Below are 23686 nucleotides of genomic sequence, written 5' to 3' on the forward strand. Positions count from 1 at the left end.
TGGCAAGCCCTGCCACAGAGCCTGGAACTAACAAGGCGACCCAGAGCAGAGCAGTGGACACAGCAAAGGGGCATTTACTGGTCAGCTGACTGGGTACGGAATGGGGAGGCTTTGGGTAGAAAGTGAAGGCAGGAGCCACGGTGTAAACGCAGAGAGGGGTGCTGAGGTCTCTGAAGATGGGACTGGTTACACAAATGGGCTCAGTGCCCAAAAGCAGCTATCCCCAAGGGCTTAGCCAGGCTCCTGGCTGGCTAAAAGCTGTCCTCCTGAACCGCTGGCTGGCTGTCTTTTATAGGGTCAGCAGAATCACAGGCCCCACCGACACCGGGCATCTTAAGTGCAGCAAAGAACCTGGCACATCCACAGAAATAAGACATGGATGCCAGCTTACTGTAGTAGCCTTTAGGTGGGGGAACCTCACCAGGCCCAAAGGCACTAGATGCCAGGGGATCTGCTAGAGGAGCCCTATCCTGTCCTGGTTAGGGCAACATCACAGATGACATGGACAGCATGGGCACCGGCTGTCCATGACTTAGAGACTGAGGAGCACTGACAACATGGGAGGCCAGAAACAGGCATATCTTGACAAGCTGGAACACACATCTTAACAACAGGAAATGAAACTGGATAAATGTCAAGTTCTGCTCATGAACCATGAAAGCGGCTGCGTCAGTACAGAGTTGAGGAGAAAGGCTGCTCCTTGGCCAGCACCAGGGCCCTGTGAGGCAGCACCATGCCCATGTCATACACTTGTCCCCTCCACTGTTACACGCAGAGCCTGCCCAAACAGGCTGAGCGTGTTTGGTGGCTGAAGAATAAACAGATGCCCTGAGCACTGTTTTCAGTTATGCAAACCATAATTTAAAAAATGTGTTTGCTCCTATTTCTAGCCTGCAGATCATGCTCCATAACACCGAAGATAAGGGAAGCCCCTTCAGCCTCCCCAATCTCGGCTTTGCTGCTGTCCCAGAGGCCTGACGGAGTAGCTGGGCCTGAACGGCCACTCCGCAGTCTCCACCTCCAAAAAACAAAGCCCTTCCAGCGACCGTCTCTAAACGAAGGTAAACTACCATACAACAAGGACATGGCCCCAAACATGGAGCGGAGTAGAGGTTCCGCCTCAGGAACTCGACTGAAAAGAACCAACAGGTCAAGGTGAGGTCTGCCCCACACAAGCAAGCCCCAGATCTATGCCACCCAGCTGGGGTAAGTCAGGGAGCAAAACCGGTGTAGGTTCACAAGGACAGACCCTAAATGGCCGTCCCGTCACGTCCCAATACCAAAGCAGCCACCACCAAACCTAAGGCTTCCGGAGAGGCATTAGCACCGTAACAGAAGGGCTCTGTCTGGTGGCTGCTGCCTGGGCCTAACCAGCCCTCTAAAATGAATGGAGGACTCTCTCTAGCCCAGCGGTTCTCAACCTGTGGGTCGCGACCCCTTTGATGGTCGAACGACCCTTTCACAGGGGTCCCTAAGACCATCCTGCATATCAGATATTTACATTACGATTCATAACAGTAACAACATTACAGTTATGAAGTAGCAACAAAAATAATTTTATTGTTGGGTCACAACATGAGGAACTGTATTTAAAGGGCCAGAAGATTGGGAACCACTGCTCTAGCCGATATGGCTCAATGAATAGAGCGTCAGCCCTCAGACCGAAGGGTCACGGGTTCGATTCCAGTCAAGGGCATGTATCTCGGTTGCAGGCTTGATCATGCGCTCTGACCGCATGCAGGAGCAACCAATCGATGTGTCTCTTTCACATCTATGTTTTTCTCTCTCTCCCCCTCCTTTCCACTCCCTTTAAAAAAATCATTGGTAAAAATATCCTTGGGTTAGGATTAACAACAACAACAAAAAGTAAAATGAATGGAGGACTGCCCTAACCAGTTTGGCTCAGTGGATAGAGTGCCAGCCTGCAGACTGAAGGGCCCAGGTTCGATTCTGGTCAAGGACATGTACCTTGGTTGCGGGCACATCCCCAGTAGGGAGTGTGCAGGAAGCAGCTGATAGATGTTTCTAACTCTCTATCCCTCTCCCTTCCTCTCTGTAAAAAATCAATAAAATATATATGTTTTTAAAAATGGAGGACTGACACCAGCTAAGAGCACACAGCCTCCTGCTACAACCTGGGCTCCACAAGCTCCCTCGGTCTAGCTTCCTCCTGGTTACCACAGCTATACCTGTCTGCCCAGTCAGGGTTCCACTGGTATCTGGTTTAAACCAGAGCCTGCTGAGGGAGGACCAATCCATCACACGGGGACAGGAGGAGGCCCTTACTGTCTAGATCCTGCCGGAGCAGAAGGCAGTGACACACCAAGAAAACACCCTGCAATCTTAGAATCGCCCAGACCAGAAACCTGGGAACCCCCTCTTCAGTTCCCAATTCTGACCTCCATTCCCTAAAGTTCAAATCCTCACCCCATCTCTCCCTGAACCTGTGATGGTCCCCCCCACACAAGCCTGTCTCCAGATCCCATTCTCCCCTCTCCTCCTGCCACCTCTCCAAGCCACACGAATGGCGAATGGTGGTATGTGTGGGGAGCAACTCAGGCATGTCCACGCCTACCTCAAGGCAGGCAGCCCATCAGTTTAGGAGTCTGCTTCCTCGCCCACACTGCTCAATATCCCGAGGCCCTGGGCCTAGTGCACCGCCCACTATGCCACCAGCGGTGTGTGCTGGACCTGTAGTTTCTCCCGCTGGAGTATCCTCACTCCCTACTTCACGGTGGTCACTTCAGCCACACCCGTGGCACCTCCTCTGTGGGAACTGCTAGCTTCCTGTCAGCCGCCCTGTCCTATGAACACCTTGAGTGTAGAGGCTGTGGCAGCCACCTCTGTATTAACAGGCAGTAATCAGTGTCAGATAAAAATCAGCTATTTGTAACATAAGGAGTGGTTAACAGCATGTATTCTGATGAAGCATGACAGGCGGAAGCTGAGATTCAGTGTGGCAGGCACTACGGAAACCAGACCTCGAACAAGCACATCCAGGCTGCAGAGGCCAGGGTGGCCTGGAGAAAGCGTATGCTGGGGCAGGCGGAAGTGCTGGCCAGCTGGACCTGGCAGGAAGTAGAAAGAGGAGGAAGGGCCTGAGCTACGGAAATATACAGATCGGGGCTCAAATTCCAACCTGGCCACTCGCCAGCTCTAGGTCTTGGGAGAGGAACTCCATCCCCCAAGTGCGTCCCCTCCATAAAGGAGCACTCTGAAGGGACTGTGGCCAGGATAGTGGACAGAAGGGGCCAGGATGTGGGGACACGCCCAGCCTCAGCACGTCCTGCTCTTCCTCACCTTTCCCGTAACTCCAAATTGGAAAACTCAACTGAAACAGTCCTAGTCCTTGTAATCTGAATCAGTGCAGGATAATGCAAAAAAACCAGCAAACTGCGTGTGCTTGGGAAGGTATGCATGAACATATGCTCAAAGTGTGCTAATGCCCCAGTCTGCCCCTCACAAGCCCTCCCCATAGCTGGTGACCCTGGATAAGGTACCACCTCGTAGAGCCTGCGTTCCTCATGCAGAGAGAAGATGGTGACAGCGCCCACCTCACAGGGCTGTGCTGAGGATTACAAAAGCTAACATCGTCCGGCACTTGGCACACAAGAAGCACTAATGTGTGCTGAATAAATCAGTCAGAAAATAGTCCACCTCACTGCACAGTAAGACTGCATCTCAAAATACCTCCAATAAGTGATGGCATGTGTGTCTCCTCCTTCCTACATGACAGCAGTGAGCGTGTACAGCTCCCTCAGGCAGAGGTGTTCCCACTGGAACCCTGAACCACCTGGAAATGTGCCCCTTGGGTGCCCAGCTCTGTGGCCCCTGTGAGCTGCCCATTTCTTAAGAAGGGCCTTCACATATCCTTCCCTGCCCTCCAGCTGCCAGACTCTCCCCCCGTCCACACTCCATTGCTGACGGTCCTGGTTCACACGCACGGGCCCTCTCACCTCTCATGAGGTCACCTCTTCAACGCTGCCCTCTTTCCGGGGTCAAACTTCTTTTCTGATTGCTGAATGAATGCTTGAGTTCCCAGGAGAGTGAGCTCCTCTGGTCTCCTGCTGGTGTTTAAAGCAGTTTCTTTCCTCCCTGAGTCACAGATGAGTCACCTGACCTCAGGTGCACAGGACACCTTCTGCCCATCCATCCATGTGACAGACTTTCATTCTGCCCAGAGGAAACCTCTCCTGATTTGAGAACCACAATATCCATCAACCCACTGACTTCTCATGGGGCAGGAGTTTTTGCCAGCCCCACCCACCCTCCAAGAGAAGCCTCCTGGTGAACTGCCACCTACCTGCTCGTGGGACAGGAGCTCGAAGCTCGTATTGTAACCCTTGACCCTGTGTGTGTAAAAAACCCAATCATAAAAGTAGCAGATAAAAAAAAATGTAGCAGATGACAACAAGAGAATAGTTATGCAACAGTGAGATGAGGAAGGCTTTCCTAAGCACATTACCAAAAGTAGACACCATATGAGAGACCTGGGGTGGGGGTAGGCTATAAGGGGTCAATGGGAGGAAAAAGGGGACATATGTAACATTTTCAATAAAAATTTAAAAAAAAAGAATTGTAAAAAAATAGTAGACACCATAAAAGGGAAAATTTTTTGCCAGATTAAAAAAGATTTCTACCACGCTTTTACCAGCCACCTATCTACAAGAGAAACAAGAACAGATGCCCTGATAATCCAGGCACTCGGCAGCTCAAGCTCAGCCCTGATATTTGAGGGATGAGGCTCTGGCAGCCCTGCTGCCTTTCCAGGGTGCTCAGGGAAGTGCCCATCCCACCCTCACCCCCAACCTGTGCAATGGCCTGCATGTTTGGGGGCAACCTCCCTGCGCTTGTGGGGCAGCCCAGGGGTGCTCTATGTTTGGTAAGGCACAGCTCAGGCCAGCATAAAAAAGAACTGTCCCACCCTCCCTAAATGCCACCTGGGCACATCTGCCCAGCTCTAGGTCCAAGGAATTCCCTGAGCCCACCTTCAGGAGAAGGGCCAGGAAGTAAGTGAAGATACACTGGAAGGAAAGCAAATTACCACACCAGCACTAAGAGTAAAATACAAAAAAAAAAAAAAAGAGTGAATAGAACCTTGACTCTTGTCACATCTATGGGTTTTATATTTTCAATTCAGAAAGGATCCGTTTTTCACTGTAATTTTGCCCTAGCCAGTTTGGCTCAGTGGATAGAGCATCAGCCTACAGACCAAAGGATCCTGGGTTTGATTCCAGTCAAGGGCATGTACCTTGGTTGCAGGCTCCTCCCTGACCCAGGCCCTGGTCAGGGCGTGTGCAGGAGGCAACCAACCAATGTCTCTCACATCGATGTTTTTCTCTGTCTTTCCCTCTCTCTTCCACTCTCCCTAAAAATCAATAGAAAAATATCCTCGGACGAGGATTAACAAAACAAAACAAAAAATATTTTTTTCTTTTTGGCTTATTCCCCCCCAAATATTATACTCTCTTAGGGGCCAAATTTTTTTGAAATCAGGAATTTATTTTGAGAGCAGAATGATAAAGGACCAGTCACAATGAAAAATATATAGTTCCAAATGTAATGTTCTGGCTTCCTGAAAAGAGGAACTCTTATCTGCAGAAGAACAAAGCCATATGAGGGGTGAGGTACTTGACTTAAATTAAGCAACTTAAGTCACGATCCAATAAATACAGTCCCCACAACAAATGAGGAACTGAACCCACACATCTAATTTTGTTCTACCCCAAAACACCACTAAAATCACAGAAAAAAGAATTTTGTTTTTCCCTAACAAAAACTCACAAAGATGGAAGAATAGAGTGGTGGCCCCAACACTTTTGGAGGCTGAAAAGCTAGATGATGGCCAAGTGGTGATGGACACAGCAAGCCAACCAAGAAAATGGGACAAGAGACAACCAGGTGACAGCCCGGATATTCGCATGGCTCAGAACCAAGGGGGAATGGAAGGATTCCTGTGTGAAAGATACCCCCATATCCCTTCCCCCACTTACACTGTTAGGTTACCACCCCCACATCAAGAAACCACTAGAGAGGTAGTCTCCGAAAAAGAATAAAATGGAAAATCCTTGGACTAGACGCAACGGCTCTCAACCTGTGTGTCGCTACCCTTTCATAGGGGTCGCTTAAGACCATCAGAAAACACATATATAATTACATATTGTTTTTGTGATTAATCACTATGCTTTAATTATGTTCAATTTGTAACAATGAAATTGGGGGTCACCACAACATGAGGAACTGTATTAAAGGGTCGCGACATTAGGAAGGTTGAGAACCACTGGACCAGAGGGTCAACCCACCCAGTGGAGAAGGCACGGGGGGATAATGAAAGAAGTGGGCTGCATGCCCATCCGAATGACTAGATCCACACTAACTGCTGAGACCCACCCACTCACCTGCCCACCTGCCTGCAGCCTCCTCCCATGCAGCACCCAGCATGCTGGCACCCAGGCCTTCACCTCAGCCCAGCATTTGGAAGACCATATTCTAGAAGAAAGACTCAGAGAACCTGAAGCTACATGAGCCTCCAGTATGTGCAGTGTCCACTCACCTTCACAGTGTCCCCTTTCTTGGAGTGAGCAGCCAACCAAGGGCTCCCAAACACCCCAATGTCTAGGTTGCGTTGGTGGTATAGTGGTGAGCATAGCTGCCTTCCAAACACCCCAATGTGGCAGATAAAGACCCCATGAGAAATGTTACTTGGAGCTATCAGAAACTCAGCAGGAAGAAAAAAATATCAAGAAATTATATTTATTATTCATATAGAAAAGACATTGCATCTATTGAACAAGAACAGGATGCCATAAAATAGAAAAAATCAGATTACAAAAACAAAGCGTTCTTATAAATAAAAACATGTTACAGTGAAAAGTCAGAGGTAAAACTGAGGAAATCTCCCAAAGAGCAGAGCTAAAAGACAAAGAGATGGGTAACAGCGGATATAAAATCAAGAAAATGGGCCACTGCCCTAACTGGTTTGGCTCAGTGGATAGAGCGTCAGCCTGCGGACTCAAGGGTCCCAGGTTCGATTCCGGTCAAGGGCATGTACCTTGGTTGCAGGCACATCCCCAGTATGGGGTGTGCAGGAGGCAGCTGATCAATGTTTCTCTCTCATTGATGTTTCTAACTCTCTATCCCTCTCCCTTCCTCTCTGTAAAAAATCAATAAAATATATTTTTTTAAAAAGAAAGAAAATGGGCCAGGCTGGAGTGGCTCAGTTGGTTGAGCGTAGTCCTGTACACTGAAAGGTTGCTGATTCAATTCCCGGTCAGAGCACATATCCGGGTTTCGGGTTCAATCCCTGGTCAGGACACATACAAAGGCAACCAATCGATTTCTCTTTCTCTCTCTCTCTCTCTCTCTCTCTCTCTCTCTCTCTCTCTCTCTCGTCCTTGGGTGAGGATTAAAAAGAAAAAAGAAAGATAAAGAAAATGGTTCCGCCGAAACCGGTTTGGCTCAGTGGATAGAGCGTCGGCCTGCGGACTGAGAGGTCCCAGGTTCGGTTCCGGTCAAGGGCATGTACCTGGGTTGCGGGCATATCCCCAGTGGGAGATGTGCAGGAGGCAGCTGATCGATGTTTCTCTCTCATCGATGTTTCTAACTCTCTATCCCTCTCCCTTCCTCTCTGTAAAAAATCAATAAAATATATTTAAAAAAAAAAAAAAAAAAAAAAAAAAAAAAAAAAAGAAAATGGTTCTGGATGGTATGGGTCAGTGGTTGAGCATCAACCCTTGAACCAGGAGGTCAATTCCCAGTCAGGGCACATGCAGGAGCCAACCGTTCGACGATCTCTCTCATCACTAATGTTTCTCTCTCTCCCTCTCTCTGAAATCAATAAAAACATATTTAAAAAAGAAAATGGTCCAAAGGACCAACATTCAAACACTGCAAAGAGTGAGCATAGGAAATGGAGGGAATTAGATTCCCATGAAATGACTCAAAGGAACCTTCCAAGGCAAGTCACCAAGAGGCACTGGCCATCACAACAGCAGCACTGGAAACAAGAAAGCAGTGGAATGGGCCATGCTTTTCAATCCTTGAGGAAGTACGTCCAACCTAGAAGTCCATATGTATGCACTTCTGCCACAGCCTACAGAAACTGAATTCCCATGAGCACTTTCTCCAGAACAAAGGAGTGAACCAAAAGAACAAGGCCCAGGACACATAAAAGGAGACCCAACACCTGAGTCATGCAGCCATGCAACTTGAGACACAAGCACACTGAGGACCATCCTCACCACACCTCTGGCCACTGCCGGTGAGGGCTCCAGAAGGGAAGTCTGGGGAAAAGCTGGCACTAACAGCCTGCCAGCACTGAGCACGGGGTAACTGACCAAGAGACAACTAGAAGAGTTAACCACAGGTACACAGCAAACCAGGCACATTTTAAGAAGGCAAGTTTGTCTGGGAGAAAAAAACAAACATCACAGTATGCCAATATGCTCAGCTGTGAATATCATTTGTGTAAGCATAAAACATAAGCATTCATTACCCATTTAGCCAGAAGGTAAAACACTGGCAGGCCAAGAGCGAAGAGGAGACAACGGCTGTGTAATGGGAGCTATACAGAAAGTCAATAGATAATTCATAAAACTCATAAACGGGATGAATCAAGAGAGAGAAAGCAGCACATGCACATACTTAGAGTCACAGGAATACACTGGAAGAAAGAAGAGTCACAGGGGAGGACTTCCTGAGTAGGGAACCACCATGATTTTTTTTAAATATGTTTTTATTAATTTTTAGAGAGAAAGGAAGGGAGAGGGATAGAGAGATAGAAACATCCATGAGAGAGAAGCATTGATCAGCTGCCTCCTGCACACCCTATACTGGCGATCGAGTCTACAACCCAGGCATGTGCCCTGACTGGGAATCGAACTGGTGACCTCCTGGTTTCTGAGTCAACACTCAACCGCTGAGTCACACCAGCCGGGCCATGATTTTTTTTTTATTTTTTTTTATTTTTTTAGAGAGAGAGGAAAGGAGAGGAAAAGAGAGATAGACACATCAATGAGAGAGAAACATCAACATTGATCAGCTGCCTCCTTGCACACACCCCATTGGGGATCGAGTCCTCAATCCGGGCATGTGCCCTGACCAGAAATCAAACTAGCAATCTCTTGGTGCATGGACCGATGCTCAACCACTGAGCCACACTGGCTGGGCAATTCCTTGACTTTTAACATTTATGTGCATATATCATTTTGTTAAAATAGAAAGTAATTAAAAGTTAAATGATAAAATTCACCTAAAAAGTGTGCCACAAAGAAATACTGCCATAGAGAAATACTCAATGAACCCCAGCTACCTTCTGTCCTGGCCGGATAGCTCAATTGTTTAGAGCATTGTCCTGATATGAGAAAGTTGAGGGTTCCATCCCCAGTCAGGGCACATATAAGAAGCAACCAATGAATGCATGAATAAGTGGAACAACAAATCGATGTTCCTTTCTCTCTCTCAAAGCAATAAAAAAGAAAAGATAGGGGGAAAAAATGTCTCCCTCACCCATCTAAACTTCATTACTCTGTCAACATGGAGACAGGAAGCTTCCATTTCTTTTTCTTTTTTAAAAATATATTTTATTGGTCTTTTACAGAGAGGAAGGGAGAGGGATAGAGAGTTAGAAACATCGATGAGAAAGAAACATCGATCAGCTGCCTCCTGCACGCCCCATACTGGGGATGTGCCTGCAACCAAGGTACATGCCCTTGACCGGAATCGAACCTGGGACCCTTCGGTCCAGAGGCTGACGCTCTATCCACTGAGCCAAACCGGTCAGGGCGGAAGCTTCCATTTCATCAGCAATTTTGACTTCCAGGAGTGTCCTAAAAAGACTACCACACATTCATTTTACAGTTCTCCCAGTGGGCTGCTTAGTCTGAGTACAGTCAGAGAGGTACTGGCAAAGCAATCTTCCCACCATCCCCACACACCTGGGAGGTACCTCACCATACCCACAGTTGGAAAAGCCCCTTCCTTGTCCTCCACCAGTGCAAGACCTTTCAGGCTGGTCCAGCAACCTTGACCAGGTCCATAGATAGCTACAGAGCAGCCTCCTTGCACCTCTGTTGTTGTTCTTCCATTTTGCAACAGGCAGTGATTTAGTGCACCAAGGCCCAAGCGGTTTCAACTTGGAGGCAGGAAAAAATGAGACACAGTCACCAGCAGTAACCAAAGCAAACATCTGGCCCCGACAGGGAGGGAGCCCTTCTAGACCTCACAGGTAGCAGGAAACATGCTGGCCAAACTACAGCCCAGGCTGAAACGTCTTCCTTTTCTCTGCTAGCACACTTCTGTGTCTGGTTCTCTGACTTTTTAAAGAACCATAAAAGTGTTTTGTTTTGTTTTTATTCCCACCCAAGAATATGGGTTTCTAAAAAATTGCTTTTATTTATTGTTTATTGGATAGGGGAGAGACAAAGAGAAACAACGTGAGAGAGAAACATCGATTGGTTGCCTCTAGCACACCCGCCCCCCAACCACAGATTGAAATTGCCACCTTTTAGTTGATGGGACAACACTCCACACTGGCCAGGGCTTTTTAAATTCATTTTAGAGAGGAAAAGGGAGGGAGGGGAAAGAGAGAGAGAGAAATATCAAAGTGAAAGAGGGAAACATCGATCAGTTGCCTTTTGTACGCATCAGGACTAGGTATGTGCCAGACTGGGAATTGAACCCTCAACCATTTTGGTATATGGATGATGCTCCAACCAACTGAGCCATCCAACCAGGGCAAAAGTGTTTTTTTAACAAGATAAAAATATGTATTTCAGAAGTTAACCATCTACCTACATGTAGAAAAGGGTTATTTTAGTCTTGTAAAAATAAACTTTTTAATCATATAAACACAAGAAACTTAAAACATTTTCTCTTTACAATTAAAACATTTTCTCTTCACAATTACCTTTGTTTTGTTTGATTAAGTGCTCCAATTTCTGCTCTCAAGATTTCTCAATTCCCAATGAACTGTATCAATGAAAGAACTAATGCCCTAACTGGTTTGGCTCAGTGGATAGAGCATCGCCCTGCGGGCTGAAGGGTCCCAGGTTCGATTCCAGTCAAGGGCATGTACCTTGGTTGCGGGCACATCCCCAGTAGGGGGTGTGCAAGAGGCAGCTGATCGATGTTTCTCTCTCATCGATGTTCCTAACTCTCTATCCCTCTCCCTTCCTCTCTGTAAAAAAATCAATAAAATATATTTTTAAAAAAAGAAAAAAAAAAAGAACTACTCCTAAAGAAGACAACACAGTCTGCCTGGCTGGAGCATCGACCCATGAACCAAAAGGTCACCGGTTCAATTCCTGCCTAGGTTGTGGGCTCGATCCCCAGTAGGAGGCATGCAGGCCGTAGCCAGTCGATGTTTCTATCTCTCTAGCCCTCTCCCTTCCTCTCTCTCTCAAATAATTTTAAAAAATAAACAAACAAACAAAACACGTGGAAGACACCACTGGCCTTAAAAGGGCATGTTGTTACTTGATTGAGCTAGTTCAGTAGACTACCCAAACTTCTCTAAGGTTTGGCCTCAAAAGAACCAGGAGGCCTCTTGATCCCTGTCCAGGCACTGGCCTCTGGGCTCCAGGCCTGGAACCACTCTGGCTCCCCCAGTCCCAGGCCCAAGCATGTCCCAATTACTATCAGGCAACCACATAGAATGGTTGATACTCTCTGCCAACCCAAGAATTTATTAAAATGCTTATCTCACATGATTTTGTGGTATTTGGGAGTAGAGAGAAAGCCCTATCTTTTAAAGATCTGCACTCAAGTACTGGCATTTGAAATCATACAGTGTCTGGGATGTTATTTCAAACAGCCCAGGAAGGGGTGGGGAGGGATAGGTAAAACAATGACCATGTGTTGTTAACTCTGGAAGTAGGGAAACATTTTTGTATTATCTCTACTGCTGTGAATGTTTGGAAAAGTACGTAATGGAGCTTTTAACAATAAGTAAAATGCTCAAGTCAAATATGCAGGATGACTGTGAAGAGGAGACTAGAGGAGGCTTATCGCCAAGAGTGCTCCCCAGTCACCCTGGCTGGGCAGTTCAGTGAGTTGGAGCATTGTCCTGTACACCAAAAGATTGTGGGTTCAACTCCTGGTCAGAGCACATACCTAGGTTGCGAGTTCGATCCCCGGTCAGGGCAAGTATGGGAGGCAACTAATTGATGCTTCTCTCTCTCTTCCTCTCTCTCTTAAATCAATTTTTAAAAAAAGAAAAAAAATCCTTTGGCCCTAGCAGGTTTGGCTCAGTGGAAAGAACATCAGCCTGTGGACTGAAAGGTCCTGGGTTCGATTCTGGCCAAGGACAGGCTCGCTTGCAGGCTCTTCCTGGCCAGGGCCCTGTTCAGGGCATGTGCAGGAGGCAACCAATCAATGTGCTTCTCTCCCATCCACATCGATATTTCTGTCTTTCCCTCTCTCTAAAAATCAATGGAAAAATATCCTCAGGTAAGGATGTGTCTTTCTCCTCCCTTCTTCCTGCATGTATGTACAAACAACACACACACACACACACACACACACACACACACACAAGGGGGATAAGGGCATCTGCTGGGGGCAGGAGTGGGCGGGGAGAGGTCAATGTGAGAAAAAGGAGATATATGTAATACTTTCAACAATAAAGAATTTAAACACACACACAGTCACTAAATTCTACAGCTTCTTTCCTTATAGTTTCACTCCTCCTAAATCATTCTTCCCATTCCTGTTGTCACTTGGATTGAGTGGGTATCAAATTTGAGTGTGCATTTAAAATCAACAGGGTGCTAGTTATGAAGACAGGTTCCCTGACAATGCCAGGTGTTAGCAAGGATGTCTAAAGCTGAACTCCCCTACATGGCTTGTGGGAACATAAATTGGTACCCCTGAGAAAACTGTTTGGCAGACCATGCTGCAGGTAAAGGCCACACCCCTGGACCCAGCCCTGGGTGCACACCCCAGGAGTAAGCACATGTACCCATCAGAAAACATGATCCAAAACTGTATACACAGAGCCAACTACTGGAAGTAACCTTGACGTCCATTAAGAGTAGGACAGAAAAGTCATCTGGCGTAGAGTCATGCAATGGAATGACACAAGGGATAAATAAGAACTGCTACCTACAAGGATAAAGTTCACAGACATGATGCTTAATGAAAGAAGGCAGATTCAAGATTGCATGGAGTATGATTCCAATGACAGGAAGTTTAAGAACAAATGTCTCCATGGTTGGGGAAGTCAGAGGAGTGGGGCAGAGTCTGCACTGGCTGAAGCACAGGAAGAAGCCTACTGGGTGCTAAACCTGTTCAAGATGCAGGTATTGGGGAAATTTACATGTGTGAACAATCATCTGGTGGCATCATGCTCAAGGTACATGTCCTTACATCATTCACTGTAGATTTGTTATCTATAATAGTAAAAGCATAATATGCTAATCAGACTGGATGTTCTTCTGGACATCTTCCCGGACAACCTTCTGGACGAAGCCAGGACTGCGAGGGAAACCCGGGTCCCGGGTGCCAGAGGGAAGCCGGTGCCGGTAGCCAGGGGAAGGAAGGGCTACTCTCGCACAAATTTCATGCATTGGACCTCTAGTCTATATATATAAAAGGCTAATATGCTAAGTGTCTATCCAAGTAATGACGTCACATAGCAACGCCCGGCTTCCTCTTCCTAGCAACAACTAGCCTCCTTGCAGTTTCTTCAGCCCAGGAACACAACTTGCTTTACAGCCAGGTGCAAACATTTCACACTTAAAAAAAAAAAAAAAAAACACGAAAAGAAAAACAAACATTTCACACTTTAACCAAATGTCTGTGAAGCATTTCCCATGCCTCATCTCATTTGATCCTCACAGAAGTCCTGGAGTAGGTAGATAGGAGACTCGGTGGAATCTTATTTTCTTTTCATTAGCTAGAAAATGGAGATTTAGAAAGTTTAGAAACAACCTGACTGAAAAGAAGAAATGGTGCACCTTTAAAATGACTTCAGGTTTTCTCACTGCACAGAATATAGTCAAACACTGCTGCAGTTAAATGTTTTACCCTTTGTTCTCCTTGCGTGATCTACAATAATAATCTGGTTTGTGTTGATATTTACTGCTGTGTTGCTGACAATTACTTAAAAGAGAAGTTGGAGTGCTTCATTGGGCTGGAAAAAGTTTAGCTACATCAGAAAGCAGGTCTAATTAAGCAAGTTTATTCTATATCTATAAAAGGCTAAGTTGACTCACGCATGAGCAATACATATAAAGCTCCAATCGTACGCGTGTTTCGATCTGTCATTGTCAATCGTGAATTTGGTTGACACTTCTGCTATAAAGGGTGGATAGTGATATTAAAATATTTCTTCTAATTAATTTCCTTTCTTTTTTTTTTTTAAATATATTTTATTGATTTTTTACAGAGAGGAAGGGAGAGAGATAGAGAGTTAGAAACATCGATGAGAGAGAAACATCGATCAGCTTCCTCCTGCACATCTCCCACTGGGGATATGCCCGCAACCCAGGTACATGCCCCTGACCGGAACCGAACCTGGGACCTTTCAGTCCGCAGGCCGACGCTCTATCCACTGAGCCAAACCGGTCTCGGCTAATTTCCTTTCAATGTGCACAAATCCGTGCACCAGGCCACTAGTATCCTATATAATAAAAGCCTAAATGCTAAAAGTCTGGTCGTCCGTTCAACCAACCAAAGCGTAATATGCTAATGATATGCTAAGGCCGCTCAACCGCTTGGTATGACATGCACTGACCATCAGGGGGCAGACAGTCGACCAGTCACTATGACATGCACTGATCAGCAGGGGGCAGACGCTAACAGTAGGTTAGCATGCTGCTGGGGTCCGGCCGATAGGGACTGAGCGAGACAGGCCAGACACGCCCTGGAGCCCTCCCTCAGTCCCTCCCTGGCTGGTCAACCTCTCGCGTCCCTCTCCAGCCCCGATTGTGCACCAGTGGGGTCCCTTGGCCTGGCCTGGCCTGGCCCCTCTCGCAATCCGGGACCCCTCAGGGGATGTCGGAGAGCCGGTTTCGGCCTGATCCCGCAGGCCAGGCTGAGGGACCCCACTGGTGCATGAATTCGTGCACCGGGCCTCTAGTTTAATATAAAAGAAACACTTGTGGGCCTGGTGGGTGCAGCTCAGTAGTTGAGCATTGACCCATGCACCAGGAGGTTACAGGGGCACATGCCCAGGTTGTGGGCTCAATTCCTGGTGGGGGGGGGGGGGGTCAGGGCGTGCTCAGGAGGTGGCTGATTGATGTTCCTCTCACTGGTGCTTCTCTCTCTCTCTCCCTTTCCCTTCCTCTCTTTGAAATCAATAAAAGCATATTTTAAAAATAAGTAAGAATTACTTGTGAGATAAGCAAGAGCTCCTGAGCCCTGGCCCCAGAATCCTGCCCATGCCCCATCCTTGGGTTTGGACTTGAACGGCCTCAAGCCTGAATTCCTATTACAGAGCACCTGGCAGAGATTCTGCAGCACTTGCACAGGCGTGAGTCCACCCTGGCATGACTCAAATCAGACCTATGGTGATTGAAGGGCCCAGGGTGATCCACCAGGGATTCTCAGGGTAAGTTCAGCATTCTTTCTACTTTTATAACAGGAGCCCCATCCCGTATACAGCACAGCAGCCAGATAACTTCTAACGTCACCTCTGGTGAGGGCTGAAAAGAAGTTGAAAAGGGGAGAGCAGAACAGGACAGTGGGGACAGGAATAAGCCATTTCTTAACCAATAAGCATGGCCTTCCCATGCCCACTGGAACTTGTACAGGAAGAAGTAGGGGGTACACAGGCTGGGAAGTGCAGGAGCCCCACAGGCTGAGAGCCTTTCTGGTCCAGGACCCTTGGCCGATGCCACTCACCTGCCTTGCTGTCCCTCTCCCAAACTGGACGTAAGTTGCTCAGCTCAAAGGCTGACCAGCAGCCAGATCACACCTCACCCATTCCTACCTGCTCCCATCCCTCTAGCAGATTCCCATGCAAAGAGCCTGTTGGGCCAAAGTGTCCAGAAGGAGAAAGGAACCGAGACAGGACTCGGCTGCCATTCATCAAGCATGAGCACCAAGAAGACAATACCCTAAATCCACTACGAGATACTTAACTCATTAAATCCCAGACTTTCATTACCAGCGCCCCCCCCCCCCCCCCCCCAGGTTAGGAAGAAGTGCATTATTAAAGTGGAGAGAACTGGCTCTCTCATGGTGGGTTTCCAGATGATTCCGCCTAGGTTCTAGTGCATCCCTCTTTGTTCTCTGGGTACTCATCTGCTTATCTACTAAACAGAACCATCTAGTAGCAGTCTGCTCTCCCCTTTGTCTTTAAATAAATGTCTCAATTAAAAAAAAAAAGAAAGGCTCAGAAGGAGAAGCGGTTGGTTCAGTGTTTAGGTAGCACTAATGGAGAAAATCCTGGCAGGCTGCAAGAATAGAAGACAGCACTGCTTTCCACAACCCTATCTTCAATTACTGTGCGCACCTCTTGTCTGAGCCAAGGCATTAGGAGTTAAATGAGATGTGGAGGTATAAAACAGCCCCTACACTCAGGATTTTATAATGTTGTTTGCAAACCAAAATAATAACAATAATAATGATAGCAGAAAAGAGTTCATCTGTTCATTTCACGCCAGGATGCAGCCAATGAAGGCTCTACACACTGAAGAGGAAGTAAGAACTGCAGTGGGCTGAGCCATCACCCCATGAAGAGGGTAAAGGGCATGCCAAACCTCCAATAGGGAAGAGAAAGAATGACAGAGGAAGAGCCAGTCATGATGGTGACCAGAGGGCAATGCATGGAGGAGGGAGCATTCTGGCTGCGGCTCTCACACCAGCACAGAGGGAGTGTCAGCTGGAAAGATAGTTTCAGATAGAAAGGGGAATGCTTCTTAGCGGAGCTGGAAAGGATAGAATCAGCTTAAGAAGGCTGTGCTAGCACTCAGGGCCCAGGTGAGAGAGGACACTACCCTGCAGGCAGAGCACACGGTGACTTTCTGCCTTTCGGTAGCAGTCTGTGACCACAGCCACCTCCTCCTTACTGGCAGACAGGTCTACCCCATCTTCAAAGGATTTCTGATTACAAAGGATGTATGTTTATTGTTAACAGAAAAACACACATACATATATGCACTAAAAATTACAAAGAAAATTAAAATCACTCAATCAGCTAAGGACAGCTATTTAAAAAACTCAGCCTGTACCATGGTGTGCTGCTTGCTAACCTGCTCTTCTCGGTAGCAACGTGTTATGGAGTATCTCCCACGTCGGTTTTAACAGCAGCACCAAGCCTGCCATCTGCAGCTACAATAACAAATCTAACCCAGCTCCCACTCCTGACATGATGTGGAGACAAGCCTCATCACCACCAGACTTTTTGAACACTCTCTGGCTTATAGCCTTAGAGGAAATACCTAAGGAAAGGTACATTTTAAGGTTACTGGAATCAACAGATTGCCAAACAACCTTCCAGAAAAATGACCTCATTTATGTGCCCCAGCAGCAGCTTGTGAGGATGCCTGTGTCATCACATGTGTGCTGCCATCACTTTCTTTCTTTCTTTTTAAATATATTTTATTGATTTTTTACAGAGAGGAAGGGAGAGGGATAGAGAGTTAGAAACATTGATGAGAGAGAAACATCGATCAGCTGCCTCCTGCACACCCCCCACTGGGGATGTGCCCGCAACCAAGGTACATGCCCTTGACTGGAATCGACCTGGGACCCTTCAGTCCGCAGACCGACACTCTATCCACTGAGCCAAACCGGTCAGGGCTGCTATCACTTTCTTCAACTCTAAGGTGAATGCCCTTCAGGTTAGCCCACTATCGCCACAGTCTGAACAGGGCCACAGCACTCCTGGTGGGCAGGGATCAACTCTGATTCACAAATGCTCAGGGCCTGAGAGATTCAGACTAAAAAGCAGAGGGCAACTGGAGGCCCAGTGTCCTGGGAAGGTGAGTAGGACGGGACTGCAGTGCTCAGCCACAGGAAGAAGGGTTTCTCAAGCAGGGAAACAAACCAGGATACAGAGCAGCTAGGGTGACAAAGGGCTGGGCTCCTGTGAGGCTCCATGGGCAACACAGTATGGTGGGATGAACAGGCAGGTGCAGAGCCAGGAGAAAGGAGCCAGGCTCAGAGTTGAATCCACAGGACTGGGCGGCCAAACACTCCAAGTATCAAAATGATTGGGGGCAGGTGGCAGAATCTATTAGCAAGAGTCGACCATCTGAAGCTGAGTGGTGAGTGCACGGGCAAAGGGTCTTTAACCATACTGCTTGGTTTTAGGATTTTGAATTTTCCAGGTTGAATTTTTAAAGTCACTGGAATTCCTTTTAAAATGTACCTTCTGGGTATGTAACCAATATTACTGCCCAGAGGAATGCTTTCAAGAGAGCAGGTACCCCCCTTGTCCTTTGTGACAGATAATAATGTGGTCATAGTCCTTCCCATCACAGAACATGGGTCCTGGACTAGCCACAGCCACCTCATCAGGAATGGCAGAAACAGTCAGAAATAGATGTAAGGGCTGCAGCTGTGGTCGGTGGGTTGGGTCACCTACAAAAGGAAGGTGGTGGAGTTTGGGACTGGCTGCAGCCTCTGCAGAGACCAAATATCTGTAGGGGCTGGCTGTGCTGTGCCAACAGTGCTGTGCCAAACAGTTACAGAGGGGCCAGTCACTATTTGAAGTCCAACCCAATGGGGAGTTGCTAAAATTGCCAACAGGAGGCCCACCTGCAGCAGGTTTCTCTAGCCAGCTCTTCCAATGCCCTGGGCTCAGGTTAACTTCCAGCTGCCATTGCCACTCTACCCCAAAAAGGTGGGACCTCTCTTTCAAAGGTTAAAAAGCATTTAGCCTCTCCTGTCCTGCTACAGTTCAGCAAGCATTCATTTATTAGTATAACATGCAGAGTATAACTTTTACAAGCAGCAGTGGCCTCTTTTCTATGCCTGTTTCCTCATCTTAAAAATGTTAGTAGTAAGTACATCCACTGGAAAGGCAAGCAGGAAGAATCACTGAGCTAACATGTCAATTCCTGCAACAGGGCTTGGCACAGCACGTCCATTACATGGCAGATGCTGTTGTTGCTTCTGAGAAAGCCCCAGACTCCTGAGCAGCTGGTTGACTGAGGACTTTCATCCCTCAGGTCACTCACTCCTAGTCTAGAGGCAGTAGAAAGCCAAGGGTCAGGACTCTGAAATCAGTGTCTCAGCAGTCATTTCCTGGTTGCCATCAGGGGCACTGGGGCTTTTCTCAGTGGGAGCTATTTAGCCCGCACTCTGAAGCATTGTTCTCTTGGTAGATGCTCAAGAGCAGAGACAGTGAACCAGCTACAGATGCTTTCCCGTCCATTGAAACTTCTCAGTTCTTCATTGTGCTTTCGTTATTCCCTCACTCAACTATAAATTATTTGGGTTCAAAGCATTTCCCAAGATGGCCAACTTTTAAACAACAGCATAAACACCAAAGAAAATTATAATTAACAATATGTCAAGTATCCTAACCCAAATCCTCATTTTTAACCCTGTGAACACAATAAATCAAGGCACCAAGAATCACAACTTTCAGAGTGAACCCTGGAGAGAACACAAATCTGAGAACTGAGGACACTCACATCAGGGTAGGAAGACAACTTTTGAAACTGCTCATGCCAGCAGTGGTAAGCAGAAGGATTCCCCAAAGATGTCCATGTCTAGTCCCAGGAACCTGTGAATATGCTCCAGTATAAGGCAGAAGGGACTTTTCCAGGTGCAATTAAGGTTACAGACTTCAAAATAGGGATAGCATCCTGATTTACCCCAGAGGCCCAATCTATTTGAGTCCTTAGTACAGAATTTTCTCTGGCTAAAGTCAGAGGGATGTGGCAGAAGAACCCGCCCTTGCTGGAGGGGCTACATAAAAGTTAAGGAATGCAGGCAGCCACGAGGAACAAAGACTGACCCCTGGCTAACAGCAAGGAATGAGAACACCTCAGTATGACAACTGCATGGAACTGAACTTCCTCAACAACCCAAATGAGCTTAAAAGCAAATTCTACCCCAAGCCTTCAGGAAGAAATGCACCTGCACCACCATCTTGATTTGAGCCCCGTAAGACCCTAAGCAGACAGACGACTCAGCTGAGCCTACCTACAACTCTGATCTAGAGAAACTATAAGATAAATTTATGTTGTTTTATGACACTACTAGAGGCCCCAGGCACGAAATTCCTGCACGGGTGCAGTCCCTAGGCCTGGCTGGTGATGGAAACGTGAGCGTCTGGTGTGGAAGGGCAGGTCCCAGCTGACCTCTGGGCCCTGGGCAGCACCTGGGCCCCAGGGTCCCCATGCACCCCCCTCCGCCTGAGTCACGGTGTCCAAGTCCCCACATGGAGATGCACTGAGTGCAGCCTGAGTCACAGTACCCGAGTCCCCATGCGGAGATGTGCTGAGCGCGGCTGGACGCCATGATCAGGAGTGCAACATGGGCCTCTGGGTCCGGGGCGGGCAGTGTGCCCTCTCCCAGCTGGCCTCACAGACGGGCTCCTGCTCGAAACCAAGGGGAGCCCGACAGGCCCCTGCAGTCCCTGCAGCTGCAGCCCAGCTCACCAGAAAGAGGCCATGCAGGTACCTGAGTGCCCCAGCACACAGCCCTGGCATCCCGGGGGAGGGTAGCTGAGGGAGTGAGAGCAAGCTCCGCGGACACCCCGAATTCTCACCGCACCTCCATCCCTGTCATCCCCGTCCCCAGGTAACTGGCGAGAGGTCACAGCTCACAGCATCACTGGCGCCAACCATGTTCTGCGCCACTCCCTGGTGGTCAGCACACATCATAGCGAGCAAACTCCGGGTCTCCAGATTGAATGCCCGAGGGGACAATTTACATATTATGCTTTTATTATATAGGATATTTGTAGTAAATTGTTACAGCAGCAATAGAAAACAAATACACAAGCAGCAATCTGGCAAAAAAGGAAAGAAAAAGGAACCTAGTTTCCCTGGAAGCAAAAGGAAGCTGAATTATGAGGTATCCAGTCAGTCCCTGACACCCAGAAACTCTTTAATTGCCCTCCCAGCCGTCTGACCTTCCCCCACCTTCCCCATTTTCTTTGGTTGCAGCTCATTCTTCCTGTTCTTAAATTCTAGGCTCCCCAAAAAGGAATCTTTCCCCCGGGGTTGGGAGGTGGGTTTCTGGCTAGAGCCCTGAAGTGGGCCATCCCTCAAGATTTCACCTTATAGATAACTCCAGTACATCAAAAAACAATGTCCACTGATTCCTCAATACCTGCAAATTTGTCCCCAAACTATTCCACAGCAGTGCCCAGAGCCACTACCTCTACAATGCCCACTCCTTCCACTGTATTAAAAGGTTTCCAGCATTCCGCCCCACTTCCTTCCTCCACATGGCTGCACCCACCCCTTCCATTCAGTTAGTCATCAAGGACGGCTGTCAATGTTCACTCTCCCCTTTCTCTGGAAACATCTTCCTCTTCCAGTTTCTACCAGTGTATAATGCAGACCTTTATAATCCCTAGCCTGACTAGGTCATTGCACAACCATCTTTTTGGAGCAATGTGACAGGCTGTGACCAAACAATGGAAATGCAAGGATGAAAAATGGCAGATCCCCAAATCCCAAGAGCTCAAAACTCTCATAATGGCCTAACTAGCCTCTCTCCTCTGTTCCTGATCCATCTCCTGGGACTCAGGGGCTCTTTCCAACTCTGGCTTTTCACTACACTTCAAAGCAGGCCACATGCCAATACAGGCTCAATTCCTTAGCGCTGCATTAACATGTCAGCACCTGCTCACCCTCATTCCATTATCATCTCCCGAAACGCCTGATTCCTCAAACCCCACAACTCTCAGCCTACAGCAAATATCACACTTCCACACTCCTTAGCTTGAAATGATGGCCCATCACACTCCTACTTGTCTTTTTAGAACTCAGTGTATTCAGCTGCCCCTGGCCTGTTCAAGCCAGCTGTCAATTCTTCCTCTAGGACAGCGGTTCTCAATCTTCCTAATGCCGCGACCCTTTAATACAGTTCCTCCTGTTCTGGTGGCCCCCAACCATAAAATTATTTTCGTTGCTACTTCATAACTGTAATTTTGCTACTGTTATGAACCGTCATGTAAATATCTGAAATGCAGGATGTATTTTCATGGTTACAAATTGAACATAATGAAAGCATAGTGATGAATCACAAAAACAATATGTGATTATATATGTGTTTTCCGATGGTCTTAGGCGACCCCTGTTCGACCCCCAAAGGGGTCGCGACCCACAGGTTGAGAACCGCTGCTCTAGGAGAAGGACTGCACTGTGACTGTTCCTTTACGGTACGTTCCCTGAAAGCAGGGGGGCTGTCTCAGGCAAATCTGTGGCTAGCACAACATGCCAGTGAGCTCGGGAAGAGCCTGCTAAACGAAACAAGCCGTGGGTGGTGCGGGGCTGGGGTTCCACTAGGGTGACGCCTCGGGGGCCCTGGCAGCCCGTGCACTGCGGGGGTTCAGCCACCGACACTGAGCAGAAGGCACTAACCCCAGCTCTTCACTCCCTCCTCCCAACCCGCGCTAGCTTCCTGGCAGCTTCTTCCCGTCACCCTTCCCGAAGGTCCATTCTGGGGGGCAGAAGGGGAGTGAGATGGGGACGGGGGACGGGGGAGGGAGTGACTACAGGCCTCACCTTCCATCCACCTCCCTCCAATCTTTCTCTCATCCTGATACGCTTTTCTGGAAGAGGAATCGCAAAGCACCCAGCCCTGCTAAAGCCGCTGTGGGCTGTCCCGTCTCCTTCTCTTATGCAGTGTGATTCAAAGCAGGGGAAAGTCTGCACCCAAAGCACACAAATGACGAATGAGAAAGCTCAGGACGATGACTCATAAGCCAAGGCTCGGTGGTTTTCATAGTTCGGCCCCAGGAAAGCTACCAAGCAGTCCGTGTCGGCCGAGAACAGAGAGGACCGCCGGAGGAGGATCGCCGCAGGAGGGCCGCGCCCTCGGACACACGCGGGGCCCCGACGCTTTCGGCCTCCCAGCGCCCTCGAGCCCCCGCGGGTCCCGGTGCCCTAAGTCTCCCGGGGTCGAGGCCGGGCCTCGCCCGCCGCGCGGGGGAGGGGTTGCAAGGTGGGGGGGAGGTCCAGGGATCCCGTCCGCTGCCCCGGCCCCTACTCACATTTGACTGACCAACTTCTGCCGGAAGGCGGCGCTCCGCCAGTCCGTCTCCTGCCCCGAAACGTCCATTCCGGTCCCCCTGCTCCCACCTCCCGTGTCCCACTCGGCCGCCGCCGCCGCCGCCGCCACAAGCGCAGCGCCAGGCCCAAACCCGGAAGCTATCCACAGCGCCTCGGCCACGCCGGAAGCGGAGTGGGAATTGTGGGAAATGGAGTTGCACGTGCGGGCCTATGGGAAATGGAGTTCCGGCCACATGAGGGCGTCCGGGGCGCCTCCAGGGTCGCTCAAACAACTCGCACCTCTCCCAGTGCCCCTCTTGCCTACGAGGTTTCAGGTCTCATGTTACTAGGAGAGCTGTTCACATCTTCAAACTTTTTTTGCTCTCATCCTCCCAAAAATCATTTTTTAAAACTCTGTATCTTGGGGCCCTAGATGGTTTTGCCTGCTGACTGAATGGTCCCAGGTTCAATGGCGGTCAGGGGCATGTATGTGTTTCTCTGTCTCTCCCCCTCCACTCTCTCTAAAAATCGGTGGGAAAACTAGCCTTGGGGTAGGATTAACA

At 48.4% G+C, this 23686-nt stretch overlaps 1 protein-coding gene across 8 annotated transcripts in view; it reads right to left on the reverse strand.

Annotated features, from left to right (window-relative positions):
* MED15 (mediator complex subunit 15) overlaps nucleotides 1-23286 on the reverse strand; it is a 62398-nt gene extending 39112 nt beyond the window's left edge. For 7 of the 8 annotated variants that reach the window (XM_059676281.1, XM_059676283.1, XM_059676277.1 and 4 more), the window contains exon 1: nucleotides 23126-23286. In XM_059676281.1, coding sequence (XP_059532264.1) covers nucleotides 23126-23193 — 68 coding nt within the window. In that variant the 5' untranslated portion in view covers nucleotides 23194-23286. The remainder of the gene's footprint in view (nucleotides 1-23125) is intronic. The other variant, XM_059676284.1, reaches the window with a different exon arrangement.
* Between the last annotated feature and the right edge of the window lie 400 nt (nucleotides 23287-23686).

Source organism: Myotis daubentonii, chromosome 19 (assembly GCF_963259705.1).
Source record: "Myotis daubentonii chromosome 19, mMyoDau2.1, whole genome shotgun sequence".
NCBI lineage: Eukaryota > Metazoa > Chordata > Mammalia > Chiroptera > Vespertilionidae > Myotis > Myotis daubentonii.